Source organism: Ailuropoda melanoleuca, chromosome 8, assembly GCF_002007445.2.
Source record: "Ailuropoda melanoleuca isolate Jingjing chromosome 8, ASM200744v2, whole genome shotgun sequence".
Classification (NCBI taxonomy): domain Eukaryota; kingdom Metazoa; phylum Chordata; class Mammalia; order Carnivora; family Ursidae; genus Ailuropoda; species Ailuropoda melanoleuca.
The window spans coordinates 104,229,034-104,251,150 of record NC_048225.1 but is presented as its reverse complement, the minus strand read 5'-3'; the positions used below and the strand labels follow the sequence as shown (position 1 = coordinate 104,251,150).

General features: G+C 57.4%; 1 protein-coding gene across 5 annotated transcripts in view; it reads right to left on the bottom strand.

The window, feature by feature from the left end:
* Positions 1–22,117, bottom strand: part of NFASC (neurofascin) — a 179,514-nt gene that overhangs the window by 22,577 nt on the left and 134,820 nt on the right. For all 5 annotated transcript variants that reach the window (XM_019798576.2, XM_034667109.1, XM_019798566.2 and 2 more), the window contains 13 exons: positions 21,796–21,943; positions 20,406–20,530; positions 19,504–19,548; positions 18,140–18,241; positions 17,640–17,837; positions 16,754–16,824; positions 15,265–15,487; positions 13,227–13,342; positions 11,317–11,521; positions 9,991–10,113; positions 8,810–8,983; positions 6,375–6,389; positions 822–1,049 (listed from right to left, as the gene is read on the bottom strand). In XM_019798576.2, coding sequence (XP_019654135.2) covers positions 822–1,049; positions 6,375–6,389; positions 8,810–8,983; positions 9,991–10,113; positions 11,317–11,521; positions 13,227–13,342; positions 15,265–15,487; positions 16,754–16,824; positions 17,640–17,837; positions 18,140–18,241; positions 19,504–19,548; positions 20,406–20,530; positions 21,796–21,943 — 1,773 coding nt within the window. The remainder of the gene's footprint in view (positions 1–821; positions 1,050–6,374; positions 6,390–8,809; positions 8,984–9,990; positions 10,114–11,316; positions 11,522–13,226; positions 13,343–15,264; positions 15,488–16,753; positions 16,825–17,639; positions 17,838–18,139; positions 18,242–19,503; positions 19,549–20,405; positions 20,531–21,795; positions 21,944–22,117) is intronic.

Genomic DNA, 22,117 nt, shown 5'->3' with positions numbered 1-22,117 from the left:
AGGCCCTCCCCGAATGGTCATGATAGAGTGTTTGATGCTTGGTTCTTAGAAGTATGGCTGGATTCCTGAGGGGGTCTCCTCATGCTGGAAGAACAGAGCTTCCTGGCCTGGATGCATGATGGAGGAACTGCACATTTTCTGGGCTCAGCAGGCCAGCCCTGGGATCATTTCTTACCAGGGGCCCCGAGAAAGGCTGCGATTCTCCCTCCATCTGGGGGTGTGGGGAATGTAAGTGGGAAGAGTAACAGAGCACCCTCGGGCATTATGGGGCTCTCTAGCAATGTTCTTTCCTGGAAGCACTTAAAAAAGGGGGGAGGCTGTAAATGTGCTTTGTTGGGAGAGGGCGAGGGAAGAGCAGGGCTCTGGGAACGGAGCTACCCAGCAGGGCTGACCATGCCCCTCTCCTCTCTGTTGCAGGGCTGGAAGTGACACGGCAGGGGCAGGAAGCCCTCTCAGGCCGACTATCTAGGGTCAGGCCCCTGCCCTTGACCACTCTCTCCCTTCCAGAGTGCTCAGCCCCGAGCTGCTGCTCAGCACAGAGGTGGAGGCAGCCCTCCCATCCGGGACCCAGGGGTCCTGCCTGAGGAGTGTGGGCCTCTGTTAACAAGGATCTGAGGCTAGAACTGGGGTGTGGAGTGGTGGGGAGCCACCCAAGGACGGCGCTAGGGGGTGCTCTGTGCCCCCAGGCTCCCGGACTGAGAATTCCCGTGTGCTTTCCAGGTAGAAACAACGGGAGGTGTCGGCCAATGGCACCCCAGACCCGCCCTCCTACGTGGGGGGCCTCTGGCGGAGGGACGGGGCGCAGGGACAGTGGGCAGTACCGGATTCGGGCATCTTAGTCCCGGAGGTGGTGGTGGGAGGCCTCTCCGTGGTGGTGGTGGCGGCAGTGGTGGTAGTTGTGGCGGCGGTGGTGGTGGCCACGGTGGTAGGTGCGACACTTGGGATGGTGGGGACTGTTGTGGCTTCGGTGGTGGCAGCAGGGGCAGGAGCGTCAGTACTGCTCACAGCGCCCGTCGCACCCACCGTGGTCGGGGGCGACGTGGGAGGAGCTGGGAGGGAAATGTAGAACAGCCGCAGCCGGTTGGTCTGGGCGTCCCCCAGCCTGGATTCGCGGCCCCGCGTGCAAGGCAGGCAGCCCCGGGGAGGAGATGGGGCTCAGGCTCCGGAAGCCTCCCCCAGCGTGACGGACCGGGTCAGACGGATCGCGGCGAGAGAACACAGCCATGGGCCAGGAAGAGAATGAAGCCCTGTGCGCGTTTCATTTTCTTCTCATGGTCTGTGTGACTCGAAGCACCCAGCATGCACCCCGCCAAGAGTGAGGATGAGGATGGAAAAGGACCCACGCCGACTTGCTCAGGCCCGGGGGACGGCATGGGGTCCCCAGCCAGCACCACCCGGACACAGGCCAGTTAGCAGCACTTGGGTCTGGCCCTGGAGCTCCGGCCTTGGAGGGGGGCAGGTGGCGGCTGTGTCCTGCAGGAGCACTGGGAAGACTCCCATTCAGCCATTCACTCCAAAAGTACGCTTTCTCACAGCCGCTCGAATTCTAACACCCCCAAGCCCAACGACAGAGACAGAACAGTCCCCACTCTGGGGGTCAGCCTCCCAGCGGGGTCTGCGTCTCCTGTCTCTCTGTCCGCCCGTCCCCAGGCCCTCAGCTCTTGTCCGTGGCCCTGCCTCTCCTCCCTTCTCTGCCCGGTGACGCACCCTCCTGCAATGACCCCGCTTCACCCTGACTTGTAGTAAGTCCTCTCTTCAAGAGGACGTTAGGGCTCCAGGAGCCCGAGGTCCTTTCCCTTCACATTAGGACGCGGGATGGCCTCTCACAGTCACAGTGTAGTCTGCGCTCGATAGAAGGAGAAATCCCAGGAGGCAAGTGAGATACATTTGGGGGCCTCTTTGTTGCATAAGTCTTCAGGGAGACTGGTTCAAATCTGTGCTCTCTCTCACATTCTCGTCTCCCATCCAAAGCTACCCTGGACGTCAGTCAGCCCCGGGGGGCTAAGTCTATCTTATGGAGTCTAAGTCTATCCTATGGAGACATTGTCTCCATAGGCCTGATTTCCTTCTACAGAAGGGTTATGGAAGCTAACCGAGGGCAGCCCTACTAGTCTCTAGTTCCAATATAACCAAAAGCCGAGAGTATGAGAACGATGGGGGCAAATCAGAGAGAGGCAGAGTCCCTCTCCCCCTTGCCGTCTCCTGTCATCTGAATACGGTCCACTTTATGGGGCCAAAGGCAGGGACGTTAAGACATAAGAAGATACTTGTAAACCCCCGAGGAATAGCCACTATCTCAAAGCTCCAGAAGTTTAGGAAGATAAGAATCCCACCACCCAGAAGGAGGCCAGGGCAGGGAGGGAGCCAGAGAATGAAAAGAGAAGGAGAATGAAGAGACCCAAGGCCTTTTCAACAAGAGCCTGACCAACAAAGGCCCTTTCATCACCCTGGCTCTCCAATATTACAAGTCCCCATAGAGAAGCGGGGAGTGTTCTGGGATCCCCGCCACTTCCCTATTTGCAAGATCAGAGGCGGTACTGGACCCTGAGGGTGCCGACCACAGAAGTCACATTGGGTAGCCAGCTATGTCTCAAGCATTCCAAACATTCCTGGACAGGGTCAAAGCAGACTGCACTCTATTCCCTATACTCCAGTCAACACGGACATCAGGAGGGTGTGGGGCGTGGGGTGGGGACAACTCTCCCTGTCGAAGTCACTGTTCGAGGACGTTATTAGTCCAAGGTGGCCCCAGGCCTGGAAAGTTCAGTGCATGAAGGAATCCACCTAGCCCACTCACCAAAACAGACAAACACACGGAAAAGCCAGAGAGACCCACAAGGCAAAGGTCAGCTCTCTCCCAGGCCTGGCCCCTTGCAGCTCTGGTGGCTGCGGACACACATGGGCTTTTCCCCGCTGTTCTGTGCTGCAGGAGGGAACCTGGAGAGGGTATCTTGCCCGCCTGGGCAGGACCTGCTCTGACTTGGTTCCTTATCAATGGTATATTTTCTAACCATTTCTGGGAAGTACAGTGTTTCACAGGACCCTCCTTTTCTATGACTTTTTAAAAGGCATCATCAAAAAGCTTTGGGGGAAAAAACTCTTTCTGAGTTAAAATCATCCTGTTCTGTGTAGTGCACACCTGGGCGGTGGTGTTACATTTCCTGGGCCCCCAGAATCAGTGGCATTTCCCCCAAAGCTATACACACTCTAATATGCCCCTTGGTTCTCATAAAGCAGAGACACACATACTACACTCCTATAGGCCCACAGCTAGGCTCGCACATACTTCCCTGGGCGTTCCAGGGAGCAGCCCTAGAAACAAAGATGCTAAGAGAGGCTAGGTTAGGGCAACTTTTTTCCTGGTTCCTGCTGGTCAGAGACAAGAAAGGGAAATGACTCTGAGGATGCTTCATGGTCTTGTCCCTCCCCTGTCAACGGTCCTTTCTGCCAAGCGTGACAAGAAGGAAGCATTTCTGATGACGGCCACCCAGCTGCTTTTCCTTCAGCTCAGCGGCAACAGTCTCCGGGTATCAGTAAGAGGGGACAAGAGACAAGGAGTGGCTTCCCAAGTGTCCTCCCATTGGAGTCTCCATGGAGGCGGCAGCCTCAGCTGGCTGAGGTCACAGCTGGCAAATCACTGTTCTCTCTGACCCACTCATTAGCTCTGTCTATTGTCCCATGGCTGGACGGGGCCAGGGAGACAGGGAGGGCAGAGGCTGGATGGAAAGGCTCTGGGTCAGGGAAGTGAGCTGTGGGAGGCTCACATAGGCGAGAGCAGAAGGCAGGTTTTCATGGGGAAACTGTCTGGTGCTCAGGTCAAAGGAGACCCAGAGGACTTCATCCCCTGGGGTGGGGTTTGGGTAGAGGACAGAAGGGGATAAGGGGCTTATAGACAGAGTGGTTCGCAGGCTGGACAGGCCCGTTGCTGAGCTCGGATGTCAAGTCCAGTTAAAGCAGGAATTAGGGGCTGGAGAACGACCCTGGTCAGTGATCGGTGGAGAGCCGCAGCCTGGCAACAGAGAGGAAGGTGGGGGGTGGGCGGTGGGGGGTCCAGGGTGGACCTAGAGCTGGAAGCACGGCACCCCTACCCAAAGGCCATGTCAGCCTAATGGGTTCCGTCATGCACAGTGGAAGGCACCCCGGCCGTGGCTGACGGTTTGCCACCAGAGGTTCGGGAAACACCACAGATGACGTGGAGAAAATTGAGGAGAGAGGACTTGTCTCACTCATCTTGCTGACCCCAGAACCTGCCATGGAGCTGCCCAGCAAACATTTGCAGATCTGAGTCACAGAGGAGGACAGCAGTTTCCAGACATTCCAAGGTGGCAGGTTCAGTCCAAAAATGGCCACATGGCGCATGGACTACCCTGGCCAAACCACAGATGGCCAGGCCAGATGGGCAGCAATCCTGAGAGGCTACAGACACGGGAGCACGAGAGGGATTGTTTTCAGCGGGTAAGATACGAACAGATCAGTGTGGGGAAAACACACCCGGGTTCGGGGAAGATGAGAGGGAAGGGAGCAGTGGGCTGGACAAAACACCCGTGTCCGAAACGTTGAACCTGGGCTCCATTGCTGGGCACCTGTAGACTGTGCGGAAGGCTCCTGAGCATTCACAACCGAGAACAGCCGATGCCATGAGCACATGTCATTTACAAAGACGAGCTCTGTGCCTCTACCATCATGTCACAGGGAAGCTAGAGCCCAGGAAGCATATTTGATGGAGGGTCAGAGACCCTGCCCTTACTGCGCATACCACGATAGGCCTGGATCTTTTCTAAACGGGTAGCAGAAGGTGGGGGGTTTGGAATGATCACCTCTTCCTCACAGGTGCCACTCGTGAGAGGGGCAGCCCAGGCTGGCTCGGATGCTCGCTGAGCAAGGCGGACTCCCTGCTACCCAACCCACCTGCCTTGGGTCCCAGAGTGCCAGAAAGGGGGAGGCAGGCTGGGAGCTGCTTGACCAATGAGCTTCCAGCGGATTCTCTCGGTGTCCTATGTCTCCCCTTCTGTGTTCACTAAGCCTGCTTAGGCTACCCTGAGCAGCTGCTAAAATAGTTCCAGAAGAGACCCTTGTGCCAAGTTGCGTCAGAAAGTCAGGGCAGCCCCTGGAGTACAAGGATGGCTTTCTCCACGGTCCCCAGGCCCAGGTCATCTCTCCACCTCATATCCCGGTGGAGGTGGTTCAGGCCCTGTGGGGGGGTACTGGGACCCACCAGCCTGGGTGATGACGTGGAGAGGGGATGGGGAGCCAAGGGCGGAGGAGAGGGAAGGATGATGGCTGCGCATCACCCACAGATTTGGCAAAACAAACACAAACTGAAGGAAGCAGGGGGTGCAACAGAAAAAGAATCAACCTAAAATGGGGGTGGGAGGAACCAGGTCAGGCAATCGTCTTCATAAGCCAACCCTCCGGTTCTGCACCTGCTTCTCAGTCCCCCCTCTCTGCCTACAGCTTCAGGAGGCTCTAGTGACCCCCTGCCCCCCGGCCTTTGCTCTGCCAGGGGGAGCCTTGTCCTCCGCTCCAGAGTAGGACTGGGGAAGGAACCCTGGGGTCCCCTGCCTAGCAGCTCCAGCTTGAGGACAGGCCTTCTGTGGGCAGCAGGCCATTTCCTAAGCCGGGACCTGCCCGCCCACTCCTCACTTCTGCTGTGAATTTACCTCCCGGACCCCGAGAGTGGAGACTGTTCTTCATGCTGAAGACGGAGAATCTGGGTTTCTAAGGGGCAAGCGAACAATCAGCCCATGGTGCCCACTAAGACTCCAGGTCCTGGAGCACCTGGCCCTATCCAAGGACAAGCTCCCTCACGGTCACCGAGCAGAACCCGTGGTAGGGGGCAGAGCTGGCACCGGGCCCCCATGCAGCATGCGCGGTCAGCATGCAGTGTGCTCACCCATAGGTCACCCTTTCGGGGGATGGCCGCCTGACCAAGAGACAGGAGCCAGCTGCCTCCACGCACGGTACAGCATTCCTCCAAGGGGCCCAGCCGGCCCCCCAAGGGCTGCAGACCCTCTCTCTGCGCTCCGAGATGCCAACACTAGGCAAGGGCCCAGGTCAGTCAGGGGAAGGAATCTCTCAGCTTCCAAGAAAGCCGCAGGTGCAGAGACTAGGTCTGGAGCTCATGGGTGGGGGGCCCCTCCTAAGCCATCCAAGGGGGGCCAAGAGTAAGTGAAGGGAAGAGGGGGAGGGTCCCATCCTCTGGTCCCATCCTCCACACACATCCTTCTGGACAGTCTGGCTTCCCAACCCCTGAAAGAGTGAGTCTGGAGCATGCTTTCATCCCGAGTTTCTCCCTCCTTCTCCACCCTGGCTGGGCTGGGCGCCACCTGCATTGTCCCATGCCACGCCCATTACCTCTGAGGCTGGTACGGTACCTGCGGTTGGAGTAGCTTCAGAGCACAGCGCCCAAGATGGCCAGAGAGAGGGAGAGAGGATGAGAGAGGGAAGACAAAACAGAGCACAGGTGAAACCACAGGACAAGCAAGCAGAGAAGCGTCTGGCTCAAACCTGACCCAGACCGTGTGGCCAGGTGCTGGCTACTGCCCTGAGGATGTGAGCTGGTGTCAGGGTTCATGTTGAACTCCATCCATGCGGGGTCTGGTATGTTCCTACAGAAAACTTTCCTCCTGGGTTTTGGAGACCTTTTTAATATACTCTGATTCTACCTCCACTCAAGGACAATCATCTAAGGGGTGGCTATAGGGACGGTCTGCCTAGAGTGCTTTTTTTCCAGGACTTTCCCCAAGGGTGTGTCCTTCCTTGGCCAGGATGATCTTTATGAAGCAGGCTGGGTGGCCTTCCATGATGCCAAGAATTGAGGGCATAAGGTGTAGGTGGCATAGGAGGACATCAAGCCCCATCAAAAGGATGGTTTTTGTATCTTGGGGGGAAGATGGTGAGTAGTGCTGGGGTGGATGGAGGAGGGGCGAGCATATGTCGTGAACCCTCTCCCACACCATCTCAGCCTTGGGAGGCCCGGGAGCTGCCGCAGATGGCAGCCCTGGGGCCTCTGCCCTGAGGGTCTGCTGCCCCAGTTCTTTCCCACCAGCTGTACTTTATGAAATAAGAAACCCAACTGTGGATTGGGAGTCCTAAAAGGAATTCCTGAATTTACTGCAAACCCCTAAATGGAGAAGAAAGTCTCCCTTTGTCCTCTTGTCCCCTGGGGCCCCGGAACGTACCATGGTGGTCACTAGGGCTGGACAATGGGGTATTTGTAGATCTGATGTTCTGTATTGAGCTGGGGATGGGGAGGGACAAGAGGCTCTCTTGATGTCTCTCCTTATAGACTTAGGGACAGGAAAGCGCACTCTCCCCTGTCTGGCCAGACTTGCGGTAAGAGGCGTATTATTAGCCACTTACCCAAAGGCCCCCAGCCTTAGCAGCTGCCCGAGGGCCCAGGGAGGTCGACGAGCACACTAGGAGGCGAGCTTATCATGTGACCCACACCTGGTTTGCAAGACCAGAGAAGGACCCTCAGCCTTTCTCCAGTTTCTGCCCGTCCCAGCCCCCGCCTGCCTCAGCACTGGCCTGCTGGCCCAGGGGCAGGGCGGGGGAGGGATGCGGGGTGGCTCTGAAGCGGGGAGCCCCGGCAGCAGGCCTGGCAGCCCCAGTGAAGGGGCTCTCCTGGTGTGAGGAGGAGGTGCTCAGGAGGTCCGTTCTGGGCCACGTCAGGCTGTTGGACCTCAGCCTTCTGGGGCCAGCATTGCCAGAGTAACCTGCTGTCTGCTTCCAGAATCCCTGTTCACACCGCCTCTTCCCTTGCAGCACGGACGCCTCCTCTGCCCAGCCTCTGCACAGCCGCTGCACCGGCCTCAGCTACACCTAGTATTCCTCACACTGAACAGCAAGGAGACAGTCTCGTGGATGTCTCCCCTTCTAGACTGTATCTCTTGTTTTTGGCACAGTGTCCAGCACCTGCGGGGGTTCAGGAAACGGTTGTTGAATACACCACAGAACCTCTGGAGAGGCAGGGGGTCCCCCCTTTTGGTAGGGGGGCCTGCCAATATCCAGGCTTCTACAGCCTGGCATCCTGGACGTTCTGGGCGCCAGCAGGGGTACGAGTGGGCCTGGAGTCCCCTCTAGTGGACTTCCCAGGCAGGCGCATTCTGCTGGGGATGCTCCGGGGCTGGGAAGATGCCAGGAGCCAAGAGCTGAGCGCATTTGCTCTTGGGGAAGCTGGCTTGGCCAGTGGCTGTTTCCCAACGCCTCCCTCCCCACGGCCTGACACCCCACCCAGCTCAGGCTGCAAGCAGGGACGACACCTTCCGCTCTGCTCATGATCCTGGCAAGTAGCCTCACTCAAGGCTGCTTCCCCCATTCCTTGGCTCCCTGCGCCCTCAGGAGAAGGGGTGTCCCAGAGCCCTCCCCAGGCATGCTTAGTACCGTTGCTGCCCCCTCGATGGGCGAACACCGCCTCAGTCCTCTGAAATTCATTAGCACGTTTACTTCCGATATGCTTTCCCTCATGTCATCTCTACTACGGACTCAGGCTCTCTGTGCTATCCCCCCCTCCCCCAGGAGGACAGATGATAGATGTTAAATAGCTGAGCAAGTCAAGGCAACATGGGGATCAGGTCTGACTGCGATCGTCTAAGAAGATCTGAGTTTTCCAGCTACATCGCCAGCACCTACCTCTCAGCACAGGAGATGGGTTCTCTCGTATCCTATGGGGGAGGCTGGAGGACCCGCAGCCTTGTGTTCTCTCCATCCCAGAAGGCCGGCCGGCCAGAAGGCCAGGTCAGGGTGTTTCTCTGGCATCGGAATTAGCTGGGACCTTTCACCCCCAAGGCCACTGCAATGCACCTACCTTCATTTGGGGGTGCTGGTGACTCCTCTGTGACTGCTTCCCCAGAGCCCACCTGCGTCCTGGCACTGAGGGTAAAGCGGTAGCGCGACACGGGGTCTGCTCTTTGCATCGTGAACTTGGTCTGATTGGGAGAGAAGTTTTCCACTATCTGCTTTCCTAATTTGGTTCCATTAACTGGGGAGAGATAGGTAAGTGAAATCGAACTTCAGCAACATTGACCATGGCGGGTTATATAATCTGCAGCTGGAAGGACCCTGCTGCAAACAGAACAACTGGAGTGTGCCCCAGGACCTTAGCGACCCAGGGGATGGGAGACTGGGGTTCAAGGGCAGAGACCTGGGCGAGAACTTTCCAGCTCTTCAATGACACACCAGGGTTAAGGTTTTCTCACTGATCTCATTATCTCCAGCTCACTGCAAAGTTATGTGGCTGATTCTGAAAGACTTAGTTTATAATCCCCAGGCCTTTTCAACAAGGACAAAACTTTTAAGGTCCTTTCTTCCTTTCAAACAGAACTAGGGCAAAACCACTAGAGCTTTTGATCATTAATGCCTCCTTTGTAAAAGGCCTATTCAGTATACCTCAAAGAGGGGATGGTCAGGTCCAGAGATGATTCAGAACAGCATACAGGCACACAGCTGGCTATTAAAATGGTCAACAACACAACACCTGGCCCTTTGAGCTTCCCAACGAGGTACGCCTACTTTAGAGGCTTTTCAAATGTAACGACACTCCTGTCCTCGCATGGTGACACTAAGCTCCTGACCCAGTCACTCTAGATAGAGTTGCCACACCATACATGACACCTTGTTTAGTGTTCCCCGAGTGCTGTGTGGATTCCCCTGCATGCAGTTTACCCCACGGGATGAGGTGCAAAGCTGTCTTTGCTAGACTCACTTGTGGGTGTTGGAGACTCTAAGATCCCCGAGGGGCCCGGGGTTGAATTCCTCACTAGACCAGAATTTCCCTTTGTCTCACCGGATCAACTAGAAGCCCCCTGCTGGAGCTGTGTCAGGCGGGCAGGGGGCTGGGTCTCCCTGCCTCCCCTAATCCTCTGGGGAACTTTCTCCCTGGTACCCCCATCCCTCTGCACCCATAGGCTTTCTACCTCGATTCCTCAGTGAAATGGTAAGAATGGGGTCTCTGAATCCCGGAATAAGAGAAGGAAGGGCGGAACGTACAGGCCACGTATTTGAGAGTGTATCCAGTCAGGATCCCGTTGGGGTGTTCCGGGTGATCCCATTCCAGGTTGATTGTCTCCAGGTTGGGCTGCCGGACTCGGAAACGCCTGGGGGCACTGGGTACTTGGGGAAGGAGGAGAGGGCAGGGGAAAAGAAGGGGAGGGCAGAGGCAGGAGGAGGAAACACACAAAAAACAAAGCACGTATGAAGGCATTGACCTTGGGGCGGCCCCCGTGCTGGAGAACTGCTAAGCCAGAGCCCAGGAGGACCACATCAGGGCCAGAGCCCTTCGCCCCATCCAGGATGCTGCTCCCCCCACTGTTTAGGACAAGCATGGCTCAGACTCCGTTTAAATGGGGAGGAAGGCAGTCAGGTTTTCCTTCGGCAGCTACCGTGGATCCGGCACACGTTAGGCTCTGCGCCTGCAAAGATGCCTTCGAGCCAGCGGGGGGGCCAACCAGAGCTGTGCACAGAGGCTGTGGTTCCCAGTCCTCAGACAAGGATTCTCACCCTGGGTCTCAGGACAGGCCCAGGCCTCCAAGCTGAGAATGCGGGGCTCGGGGATGAGGAGAAAGAAGCCGAGGATGGGCCTCATGGGCCGGGCCCCAGGAGTGGGAGTGATGAGGAGAGGCTGGAGATGAAAAGCAAAACGAGGGGGGCAGGAAAGCTACCAATCAAGAAAATAAGAGGGAAGAACAAAGAAGGAGGAAGAGAAGAAAAATGGGGGAAAAAAGCAGTTAAGAAGGGAGGGAGGAGAAACAGAAGAGGGCAAAGCAAAAGCTGAGCTCATAAACGCAGACATGGTGAACTTCACGCAGGTGTCTGCCTCCCAGGACCAGGGGGACCTGGAAGCAGCGGCAGGCAGGGCGCCCCCTGCAGGGCCACCGTGCACACGGGCCAGCTGTCCCAACAGAAGCTTCCGGATCACAGTGCTGAGAGAACTCTTGAGTGAAGGTCCTGCGTACTGGGGAACAATCCGGGTGCTTCTGGTCGTCAGGGTGACCGTGCTTCGGCCTCCCGAGGTGGGGGTGGCCCGGGCTCCCGCAGCGCCCTCGGCAGGGGGGTCAGTCTGCTAGCCCATCTGGAATTCTGTCAGCAGGCGGTACAGGTCTTCTCTTGAGACACAACGTCCTGTCAGGGCAGGCCACCCCGGTGATGGAGCACTGTGCGAATGGCAGGAGCTGCTTGGCTCACAGGACATCGGCGCCTTGGGGTCACGCAGAAGTCACCTTGTGCTGTCCGGCCCAGGCCTCCGGGGCTGCTCCTGCCCACCTGGGGTGCTGCCCTTGTCCTGCCCCACCCCGAAGAGCCGCAGGTCAGACCTACCTCCTTCCGGGGTGGTGAACTCCTTGGTTTCACTGCGAGGCCCATCGCCTCTCCCATTGACCACGACCATCTCCAGCTTGTAGTTACTGTAGGGGAAGAGGCGGGACACCACGCCACGGGGGCGGTCACCAGGGAAGCTGGCTTGCTGCCTCTTCTGAGACACCCACAGGCTCTTCAGCAAGCTGCTCTCCCTCCAGTAGTAGGCCTTCGGGACAGAGGCGGGCCGGTGAGGGGACGGTCAGGCGGGGCTGGGTTAGTTGTTAGTGCCGGTGGTAGCGACCGGTCTTCCCTTCGCCTGCCACAGGCTCCGAGTTCCGAATGCCCTCAGCAGCCCTGCCTGGGGCTGGGGGAGCGGCCTGTGAGGCCCCATTCACTAGCCCCTAGTGCGTACGAACTGACGTCAAACAGGAAACGGGGGTCTGGGGTTCAATCATTTTCTGAGCCACAGGACCTCTCTGGGAAACAGGCAAGTTGGCCAAAGTTACTGATGGAGTGGACAGTTATTTCCATCATAACACTTATTTCCAAGCTGGGGAACAAGTTGCTCATGGAGGCCATGCCAGAACCACAAATACGGGCCAAGGTCCTGGCATGGGGAGCTCTCTTCTGGGCTCAAAGGCCACGTCGCGTTGAGCTGGATTAGTATGAGTTTAGACGGCAGTAGGCAGGAGGTGAAAAGGAACAGGTTACCCCCGGAAGTCTGAATAGGAGAGTTGATTTAATCCTTTGAAGTCAAACCATTTCTTTTAAAATTGTTTGAAGACCTTTAGAATGGGCTAGACACGTGTCCAGGTCAGTGGACACCAGGCTGCCTGGTGGCAAGAAGTTGGATGGGATGGCCTTCCGAAGGCGGTAGTGTTATGGGTAGAGTCGAGAGAGTTTGGGACACAAGGTATGGTTAGCAGTAGGTAAGAAGGCCCAGGTCAGGCTGCCACACCAGCGTCACTCGGGCCTCCAACGGCAAAGGAAGGTGGAGGTCCACACTTAAGAAGGGGACCCAGTGGGAGCTTTAGCCAGAAAGATCTCCAGGCAAGTAGGTTAAGGGTGCAAGGCAAGTGCTGGGGAAGAGCTCATTCAAGTGTATACATCCTCTTGCCTTCCTTCCCCTACCTCCCGAATTCACGTCCCCAAAGAGACTGGTCCCCTCCATTCTGCCCCGGGTGTCCACAGCCAACTCTCACTGACCTCTACGTCACAGAACCTGCAGTAGCCCATGCTTCCAGCCTCTGTCACTTCCCAGACAAGTTTTAAATAAAGCTACAAGTTTTAAATAAAGGGAGAGCCTGGCATATCCTGGATTTCTCTTCCTTTTGCCTGCCTCAGCTTGCCCTTTCCAAGAGGGCAGACACGTGTGCAGAAGCTGCCCACGGGCAGGGAGACCAGGAGAAGCCAAGGGCCTTGGCAGTCCGTGCCCTGGGTACTCCGGAGTTGGCTGCGACAACGGGGAAGGTGTTTACACCTTTTGGTGGCTCTGCCTGTTAGTGAGGGCTTCCTGAAACCAGACTGGGTGAGGCAAGCAGCCCAGCGGGGGCCATTAGGCGAGGGGAGGGGTGTAGCTCAGGGGTGCCTCAACACTGTCCCTAAGATGCACGTGTGTCTGCTCGCACGTGTCTTTGAGCAGAAGGTGTGATACGCAGTGTCAGCCCAAACCCACAGCCCTCCGCGTGATTTTCTGCGGAGCAGAACCTCTCAGCGTGTCTGTTGCAGGACACGCCTGGGGATATACACGTAATTTTTTTCAGGGTGTATTTTTGAACGGCTAACACTAGACATCATCTTCTTGAATCAACTCTGGATCCAACAACAATCCCTAGGATTCTCCCCAAGTAGCCCGTGGCCCACATCTGCTACCCCCTTGCCCTGGTTAGCAAGCTGGGTGGTTAGGCGGGGCTGAGCGCTGGTTTCCTCACTCGGTACTCTCTGAGCTGGCCCTGCACCGTGTCGGGGTAGACGCGGTTCCACTGAAGGGTGATGGCTGTGCTGTTCAGGACTCGGATTTTAACGTCAGTGGGTGCAGCCCTGGGATCTGCAATGTGTTGGGACAGAGAGCTGGTTAAGCAAGCGGGGCTGGTCCCTGGACTCGAGGGTCCCCTCGGACTTGGACTGGTTCTCTGCCAGCTGGTCTCTCATCCCACTCTGGACCCTGGGTACTCCATGAGGGCACGGGGGAAGGCCAGGACAAGAGGGCGGCCGTCTGGGCGGGAAGATCTACCTACATGTTTAGAGGGCAGTTATTCGCTATCCTCCCAGCTGGGTAGCCTCCGTCTGCCCCACCATCCCGTGCACTACTCTTCACCACCTGCTCTGTGCCCCAGCCGGCTGCCCTTTCCAGACTGTGTCAGCTGGCCTCCTGTTCACAGGCCACCGGTGGGTTTGCTCAGTAGGTAAGGTCAACAGGAGACCCCAGGGCAGGAGTAGAGGGAGGGTGGGTACCTAGTCCCCTGGCTTCCTGTCTGCGGGGCTGCAGGTGGACAGCATCGCACTTTTCTACCCAAGGTCCTACCCCTTGGTTGTGGGGACTCCCCCAGCCGCTGCCCCTTCAAGGCTCGGAATGTTATACTGGGGTCCTGCTGTTGCTAGCCCTCTGGGTGGTTCCTGATACCTTGCTCTTTTCCCTCGAACCCCGAACCCCGTCCTCACATTAGAGATAGTCCCCATTGAGTGACACTCATTTCCTACCAGGACCCTGCAGAAAACTTCAGCCACAGACTGAAGATGCCCTAACTTCCTTCGGGAGGGGATTCTGATCCTCCACTCCCCGAAGAGAGAGCTCCCTCCCCCGGGACTGATTCTCGCCTCCATTTTCTGCGCTCTGCTGCAGAAGCAATTCTGGCCCATCCCTCTCGTCCAGCAGAGCACAGGCCGAGGGGGGTCGGCAGGTGCCATGGAAACTGTGGGCGGGTCCATGAAGTCCACGACTAGACGCTGCTCATTCCATACTCACCAGCTGGTAGTTCCCGTCCGTCTCCTGCCTGGAAGTGTCTGCCACCATGAGACAAGGAGCAGGATGGACAGAGAGTCTGCTGATACTCTCCGCTTATTCTCGAGTGGGTCCAACCCGTAATCACCTCCAGGAAAGTGGTGCATGGGCCCTACTCTTGACCCCAGCATTGGCCTTTGCAACTCCCCAAGACTCTCCTCCTCCCTTCCTTCTGGCCACCCCATCCGCCTACGTGATCTTTCCTTGGATCACCCTGACCAGGACGGGCTCTGCCGACCCTCCCGCTTTGCTCAGCAGTCTACTGGATTGACGTGCTGGGGATAGGGAGGACACCGACATCTTAAAAGCCAGGCATATCCTTCCACATACATGCCCAGAATCTTGTTGATTCAGCAAGGCTAGCCTCCAAAGAACTTCTCTTTGTGTGCTCAATTCCAACGGTTAAGAGCAACACTGGGATGCCAGCAGGTAGCTGGTCTGGATCATTCCAGTCTGGGGCTCTGGAGACCTTCTCTACTTCTCGAGGTTTCCCCTGGGGAGCCAGGGAGGAGTCTGGCCTGTGGCCCTGCTTCCTGTGGGGGAGTCTAATTATGGCTCTTTGGGAGGGAGAGTCCTGGAGTCTTGGCACTAGCAAGGCTTGGCACTGAGGTAGATAAGAAGGCCTGGCTTCTGTTTTCAAGCCTGACATTTGCTATTGTGTAATATTGACAAGGGTTTTCCCTTGCAGGGCCTCAGTTTTCACATCCATAAAATGGGAGTATTAGACCAGGTGATGATGTTCAGTAATTCTAACTAGCACTCGGGTGATGACATTTCTGCTCTTGACATTATCGGGGGCCTGTTTGCCCAAGGTCACCACAGGGGATTTCTCTTTCCTGGGAACCGGCTGTCCTCCCAGGATGTTCTTGGAAGTCCCATGACCCACCCCGAGGTTCCTGGTTTGTGAGGCTGGCTTTGTGCAGCCCGGCTGTGAGGGTCCTTGCTTGGGGACAGGGGAGGGTACTCACAATCTTCCCCGGAGTAACCGATGACAGTGTCGGGCTCAGGGCCCTTCCCGAAGTCATTTTCGGCCTGGACTCGGATCTCATAGGGCACGTAGACGGGGGTCGACCCCACCACGTAGCGGGAGCCCCATACTGTGACGTTGTTCCACGTCTCTCGGGTTTCTCTCCTCCGCCACTTGACAATGTAGCGCAGGTTGGGGCCAAAGGCGGAGGTGGCGTTCATGGGCTGAGTAGGGAGAGATCGAGGGCAGGGGTGGAGCCCAGACCCACCCCCAGCCTGCACTCTCCTTCTGTGCCAGGCACCCTGCCCCGATCTGCCCCTCACTGGCCCCCCTGTGGCACTGGGAGAGCGTGCCACCCTCACACCAAGTCCCCCAAAGCCCAGAGTCTTATGAATTCAGCAACATGTAGATTTTCCGTGACAAAGGCTTCACCCAAGACCTAGTCACTCTCACTCCCAGAGCCACCCACATTTGCAAGTACACAGGGAACCAAAGCTTTATTTTCAACAGGACTCTCCTGTGACCGAGTGGTAAGCAGAACAAAACAAGAGAATCATAGAACATTCTCTAACGTTGGAGAGGGATGAGTTTTGGTTTAGCCACAGCATGCCCGCTGCCAATGAACTCACAAGTCCGGAACTGGCTTGGGTTCTACGGAATCTATGCATGACTGTCCTGCCTGCCCAGCAGCTAAGGGTGGGTGCAACTCTGTTCCTCGTTGCCTAAGGGCCTGGTCCAGGAAGCAGTCCCCTGCAGGGCTGGAGACCAAGAGCCGGGCCTTGCAAGGTCCTGAAGATGAGCCCCAAGGTCTTGAATCTGGGCTCGGCCCAGCTGCCCAGGCTGCTGTGAGAGCAGCCCTCAGAAAGATGGGGACAGCTGTGATCCCACACGCTGTATCTCCCTGCTTGTTACTCGCGGCGACAGCACAGAAATGTTAATATTTCCATGGCTGAATGTGCATCTCTCAGACTTGGAAGTGATTTGGAAAAAAACCCCACGTCTCAATTTTGGTTTGGAAAGCGTAGTGAGCCAAGATGAAGATGGGAGTTTTTCAATCCTGGCCCGGAGAGAAGCTTCTCTGCCCTCTCATTCATTCCTGGACTAAAAGAAAGCCTGCACTCAAAGCAGCTCGGGCACGGGTCTCCCCTCCACCCCCAACCATCTCTGGTGGGAGTACCCCAGAACACACCAACACTGGGCACCAACATTCAGGCTAAATCTTTTCTAGACCCTTCCTTCTCCTAGAGAAGTCCATTTTCGTTTGCTCATCCTCTCTCTGATTTTGCCAGACTAGCTATGTTCCTTGGTCACCTCTGCTCCTGTCTTCTGTCTGAAATCTTGCTCTTAGACAATGCTCCTGTTTGGCCCCTGGATGTCCAGTGCAGGGAGCGGCCTTGGGGTCTCAGGGATGTAAAGAACAAAAGGGCTCCCAGGTGCTCAAGGCCAAGTGAGCGGGTCCATCGAGAGGTGGGCTGGGAAAGGACCCTTACCGTCCATGTGATCTCCATGTTGTTCTTTCTGGTGCCTTCTCCCTTCACGTCGGCGGGATTGGACTCGGGGGCTGGAACCCAAGGGGATGCAACGTTCAGGTCCGATGTGTATTATGGGCACAGCGAGCCACCTCTCTCCCTCCCAGCCGACCAGCCCCTTCTGTGGCCATCTTTCCTCAGCGCCTCGCTGCACACTGTCCCTCAGGCAACCGAACTCACTCTGCTGTTTTCTCACGAGGAGGGTGTGCCTTCCTAGCTAAGACTGAACCTCCCCCACCCCCACCAAGCAGGGCTAATTTCTTTTGAATTTTAATCCCTCACTAGACAGCATTTGTCATAAGGCTGACCATACTTTGGATGGGCCCGACAGCCAACTCAATGTGGATTATCCCCGTCATGGATTATCCACTAAAGAAGTTGAATACCAGACTGGTTTATCCCTGGCATTCAGCGTTTTGGGGAAGCAGCTCCACTCTCAATGAGCTGGTGTATTTTCAGAAATCTAAACATTACCCAAGCATGATAGGGAAAAGAAATCTGACATAACACCAGATTATACATTTCTACTGCAAGTCGCTGCCATAGCACTTCCCTTTAAAGCAGATGATCAAAAATTAGTAAGGATATTAGTAATAATAACCAGAGTTAGCATTTACTGGGTGCTTACGATACGCCAGGCATCACAGTAGGTACCCAAACCGCATTTTCAAACTGCCCTGTGATGGAGGCAGTGATGCTATCATTCCCCGTCTCACAGCTGAGGAAGTCCAGCCTTGGACAGGATAAGTGACCTGCCCATGTTCACGTGACCAGGAATGGGGGGAGCTCAGCGTGGCCTCGGGGCACCAGGGTTCAGTGCCTTGGCCGTCAGCTCTCGGGTACTCACGTGCCCCGCTGGTCCGGTAGCGCTCGGAGGGGAGGCTGGGGTGGCTGCTGCCCACCTCGTTGATGGCGATGACGCGGAACTGGTAGTTGACATACGGGGACAGCTGGAGGACGGCGGAGTTGACACTGCCTGGGAACTTGGAATGGTCATGCCAGACCCCGGGCTGGAACTGGTCCTCTTCGAACTGGACGACGTAGTCTGGGTGGGCAAGGAAGACAGCGCTGTTTGGGAGCTGAGGTGGCGGAGTTCTGGGACGTACACCTGCGTGGTTGCTGCTAGTCTTTACGCTCTCCCTTGGGTAGACCAAGGCACAGGGAGAGTTCCTCCCCAGACACTGAGAAGGGAACAAGGCCTGCGTGCGCTCTGTGAAGAGCCCGGGGCACACGTCAGGTGAGGTGGAAGCGGGACCAGAAACCGGGGCAAGGCCTCCAGCTGCTACTGGAAACCAGGCTGCCATCCATCCCTCTTTTCTGGATTGGAGCGCAGGGCCCCTGGCTGACCTGTGATGGGGCTGTTGTTATCATCCCCTGGGATCCAGGTCAGCCTCACGCTCCTCTCGGCCAGGTCCGTGAGCTCCAGGTCCCGGGGTCGGTCTGGCCGTCCTGGCAGCAGAGGGAGAAGACACCAAGCGGGGCTCCCCAGTTAGAGCCAGCCCGTCCCTGTGCCAGCCCCAGCCTTGGACCCTGTCCTACGACAGGTCCCTGACGGGCCAAGGTCAGCACCTGCGGGCACCAGCCCTAGCCTGCCTGGAAGGGTCAGCACAGGGACCAGCCCATTCCCTCAGGGGGCTGAGGAAGAACAAAGAGGAGACTTCAAATTCCACCACCCCAAAAAAGCATGAAAGGATGTAGGGCACAGAGAGAACCGGGACCAACCCATCCCACCTCTGTGGCTATTCTTAGGGGGTGAGAATTTGGAAAATGCTGCCCTTTTCATGAGACCCATGCTTGCCGCCTGTAGGGAAGCTGGTGAGCAAGTGTGGGATTTGGTCTCATTTTCTCGGGATAATTACCTTCTACTCTGTGTGCCAAGGCTTTGAGGGGGCAGGAGCCCAGGAGGGTGTTGGAGAGCTGAGCAAGGTGGCCCGGTTAGGAGCGTGGGAGGGACAAAGGCAGAGGACCAGGCCAGGGTGGGGACAGGGACTTAGTCTAGAGTTTCAGTGACAGACAGCAGAGCAGAGGAGCCCCCAGCAAGCGTCCAAACAGGGCTGGGGCGGCACCTTCGGGGGCCCCAGTCTCACTGGAGTTCCTCTGTGTGTGTAAGGGCCAACCTGGCCTGGGGATAAAGCCACCTCACTGCGGTCTGGTGCGTGCGCTGTCTCCCCACCCTGGCTGCTTGAACCAGTTATTTCGGTACTCTGGCTGGCTACTGGGAGGACCTGGGAGGGGGGTTGCAGGAGCCCACATTTGTGCCTGCGTGCACACGTGCGGATGCAGACTGGGAAGTGGTGTGCAGCAGGCAGGTGGGGGAGGCTGCCAACGAGACGGGCCTCCGGGTAATTTGAAGTGAGTGGGCCTTTCCTGACTGGACCCTCCCTACTTCTGAGGCCAGAGCTGGGGGGAGAGAACAGGCCCCCACAAAGAAGTGGGGAGTGTGGCCAGAAGGAAGGGATGGGGTGGAACAGCAGCCGACGGCTTCTGAGCCCAACCTAGGGAAGGCGCAGGAAGCGGGGAGTGGGGCCGGGACAGGGCTGCAGGGTGGGGGGCGGGGCCCTTGAAAGGAATCGGGTTTGGCAGCGAGTGGGGACTGTTACCCACTTGCCTCTGCCCGGCACGGCCTGCCTGCAGCACTTTCCTCCTCCAGCCCCACCCGCCCGGCTACCTAGAGTGGGTTTGGCAGGGGTCCTGTGATTAGTAGGAATTACCTTTGGGCAGGGCAGCCAAACGGTTAGTTGGAGTGGCCTGATCAGCTGCAAAGGTAAGACGGGTTATCCAGGTTAGCAAGTTATCCAGGGTTACAGGTGTTCTAGAAGGACGGGAAGAGGTGCCCTGGGTGGAGGTGTTCTGGGCACAGCTTCACCTTTGCTTCCATGAAGACCCCCCCTGTGCTTCTTCCATGGCTGGCGGGGTGGAGGGGGGATTGTCTCCTTCCCTCCCAATGCCACCGTGTGCCTGGGACCACCATCCCCAGGGACCGTGTGCTGCCGCCACCGACGGGACAGAGTGGACCAACAGTAATGGCGATAGGGTGCCCAGACAGAGGACAGAGCTGACGCGGGGACACGAGGGCATGTGTTTCCCTGGACGGGAAAGGCTATCTTCCCCTGGGGTCGGGATGGCTCAGTATTTACAGTCTGGCTTAGACACAGGGCAGAGCATGATGGGATCGGTTTGCTAAGTGCAGAGCGCTCGCTCTATAAATCCCCTCAGGAAACAGGAGCCGCGTGGAAGGCGGAGGGAGGCTAGCCGAAGGCGTTGGCAGGACAAACTCAAAATGCAGTCTTGCTTCAACGATGGATTGTTTTAACTGGTACAAGAAGCACCCCCTTCTCCACCTTCCCTCTCTCGTTCAGGTGCCCATCCGTTGAGGGTTTGGGCGAGGTAACGATTCCACCCAGAGGTAAGGTGTCTGGCACAGTTTGCTGGGAAAGGAGTGGCTTCCTAACCCTTCCATCGAAGGGCAGGAGATCACCATGCTTGCCCGGCTCGCTGACCGCAGGCGATGGGGTGGGACCTGTCCTGGGACCTGTCTAGCGCTCACCGCTTCTCTGGCCTCGGGAAGGGCTGGGAAGGGGAGGTCAGAGCACACATGAGCAGTGGCAGTTACCTAGCACAGTAAGGTGGGCCTTGGCCAGGTCCTGGTCCAGCTCGGTGCTGGCGATGCAGGTGTAGCTGCCCTGGTCCCGCTCGGCCACCCCGAAGATGGTCAGGGAGTCGTCTTCCTTCTTCATCCTGCAGAGGCACCAGGAGGGGTTGGGAGGAGGGCGAGTGGGGCGACAATGGGGGCGGGGGGAGCTCTGGGCACTGCCTGCTTTCTCCTTTGGAGTGGGGATGGCGAGTGAGAGGGAAGCATCACAGGCTGGGCTGGACAGCCACAGCCCGTGGCAGAGGACATGAGGCTCCCTCCCAGGGCTTCGAGAGGGGCCTGGTCTTCACATTTGCTGGAGCACTTCGGGGCTTGAAGGAGGGTAAAAGGCAAGTGGGTGAAGCAGAAGTGGCTCTGAGCCACGTTCCGTGTCCTCCAACTTCCTAGTGTCTATTCTCTGCGCCCTTCTGATGCCGTGCCCCCCTCCCGAATGAGGGCACAGTCAGGTCCACCCCCCAAAAGGCATCCTGGTGTCCCTCCTCTTCCCCTACTTCCAGCTCTCCCTTCAGCCCAGGCCAGTCTGTGCACCGGGCTCAGAACAGGTGTCCTGGCTCCTCTGGACTGTTTCCTGCAGAGGGAGGTGGGCACCACAGAGGAGGGTGGGCCGGGAAAGCTGTGGGCGCCCACTGAAGGCACGGATGCCTATGCCTGCCTGCAGGGTGCACCCCTGGAAAAGCCAGATGGTTGTGCCAACAGCTGCTGCCTCTGCCTGACCTCGGGACCCCGCACCACCCCCCAAGATGTTACGGGCTACGACAAAGAGCCCTGTGGAGGGAGAGGCTCGGACCAGCCCTCCCCATCCCTCACTGCACATTAGAGACACCTGTCGGTACTTTTAGATACTATCAATGCCTCCCCTCAGCCCCACACCACTTAAATCTGGACACAGGAGCCGGTGTGGTCTAGTAAAAGTGGTCCAGGTGCCCACCCGCTGAGACGCCCCACTAACACCCTAGTGGCAGGCAGCTCGGGCCAGCTCTGCCCTCTGCTGGAGAACAGGGGCACTGCAAGCGGGGCTGAGGATGGAGGTCCCCTGGGGACCTCGCAGCAGAAGAGGAAGGGAAGAGGGGTGCATAGGGAGGGAGAAAAGGGGTGAGGGGAGAGGAAGAGAGAAGGAGGGAAGAGAGAAAGCAATGGGAAAAAGAGGAGAGACAGAGAAGAGGGGGAGGGAGGCAGAGAGCACATGGGGCAGGGGAGCCACTGGTGCTGTCACCCCCTCCATGGCAGTTCCTGGGGGACACGCATGATGCAGGCTCCCTGTCCCCAGGTTCCCTCAATGTGTCATTGAGGGCAAGAAGGAAGAAAACGGGCCCAGACTCGCACCAGGAAGAGAGAAGGAAGGAGCAGAAACCTGTTTCCGATGTAGAGAGGCTCGTCATCCTTCAGCCAGGTGACTGTGAGCTTCAGGGAGGGGTCGTGCTTCACCCGACACTCCAGCTGCACCGTGGTGCCCCTTTTGGCCACCTGGTCCTCAGGCATCCGGAAGATCCTGGTGGGGTCTGTGGAGAAGCCGAGGGAGCTCGTCGTTGACGTGGCCTCTGCCCACCACTCCACATGGCCACATGGCATGACACGCATGAAAGGTGAGACGGACCACGGAAGGTGGCAGAAATAACGTTCAGTTATATGAATGGTGGCGGGGGGCTGGTGTGGGCGATTCCAAGGAGGAAAAA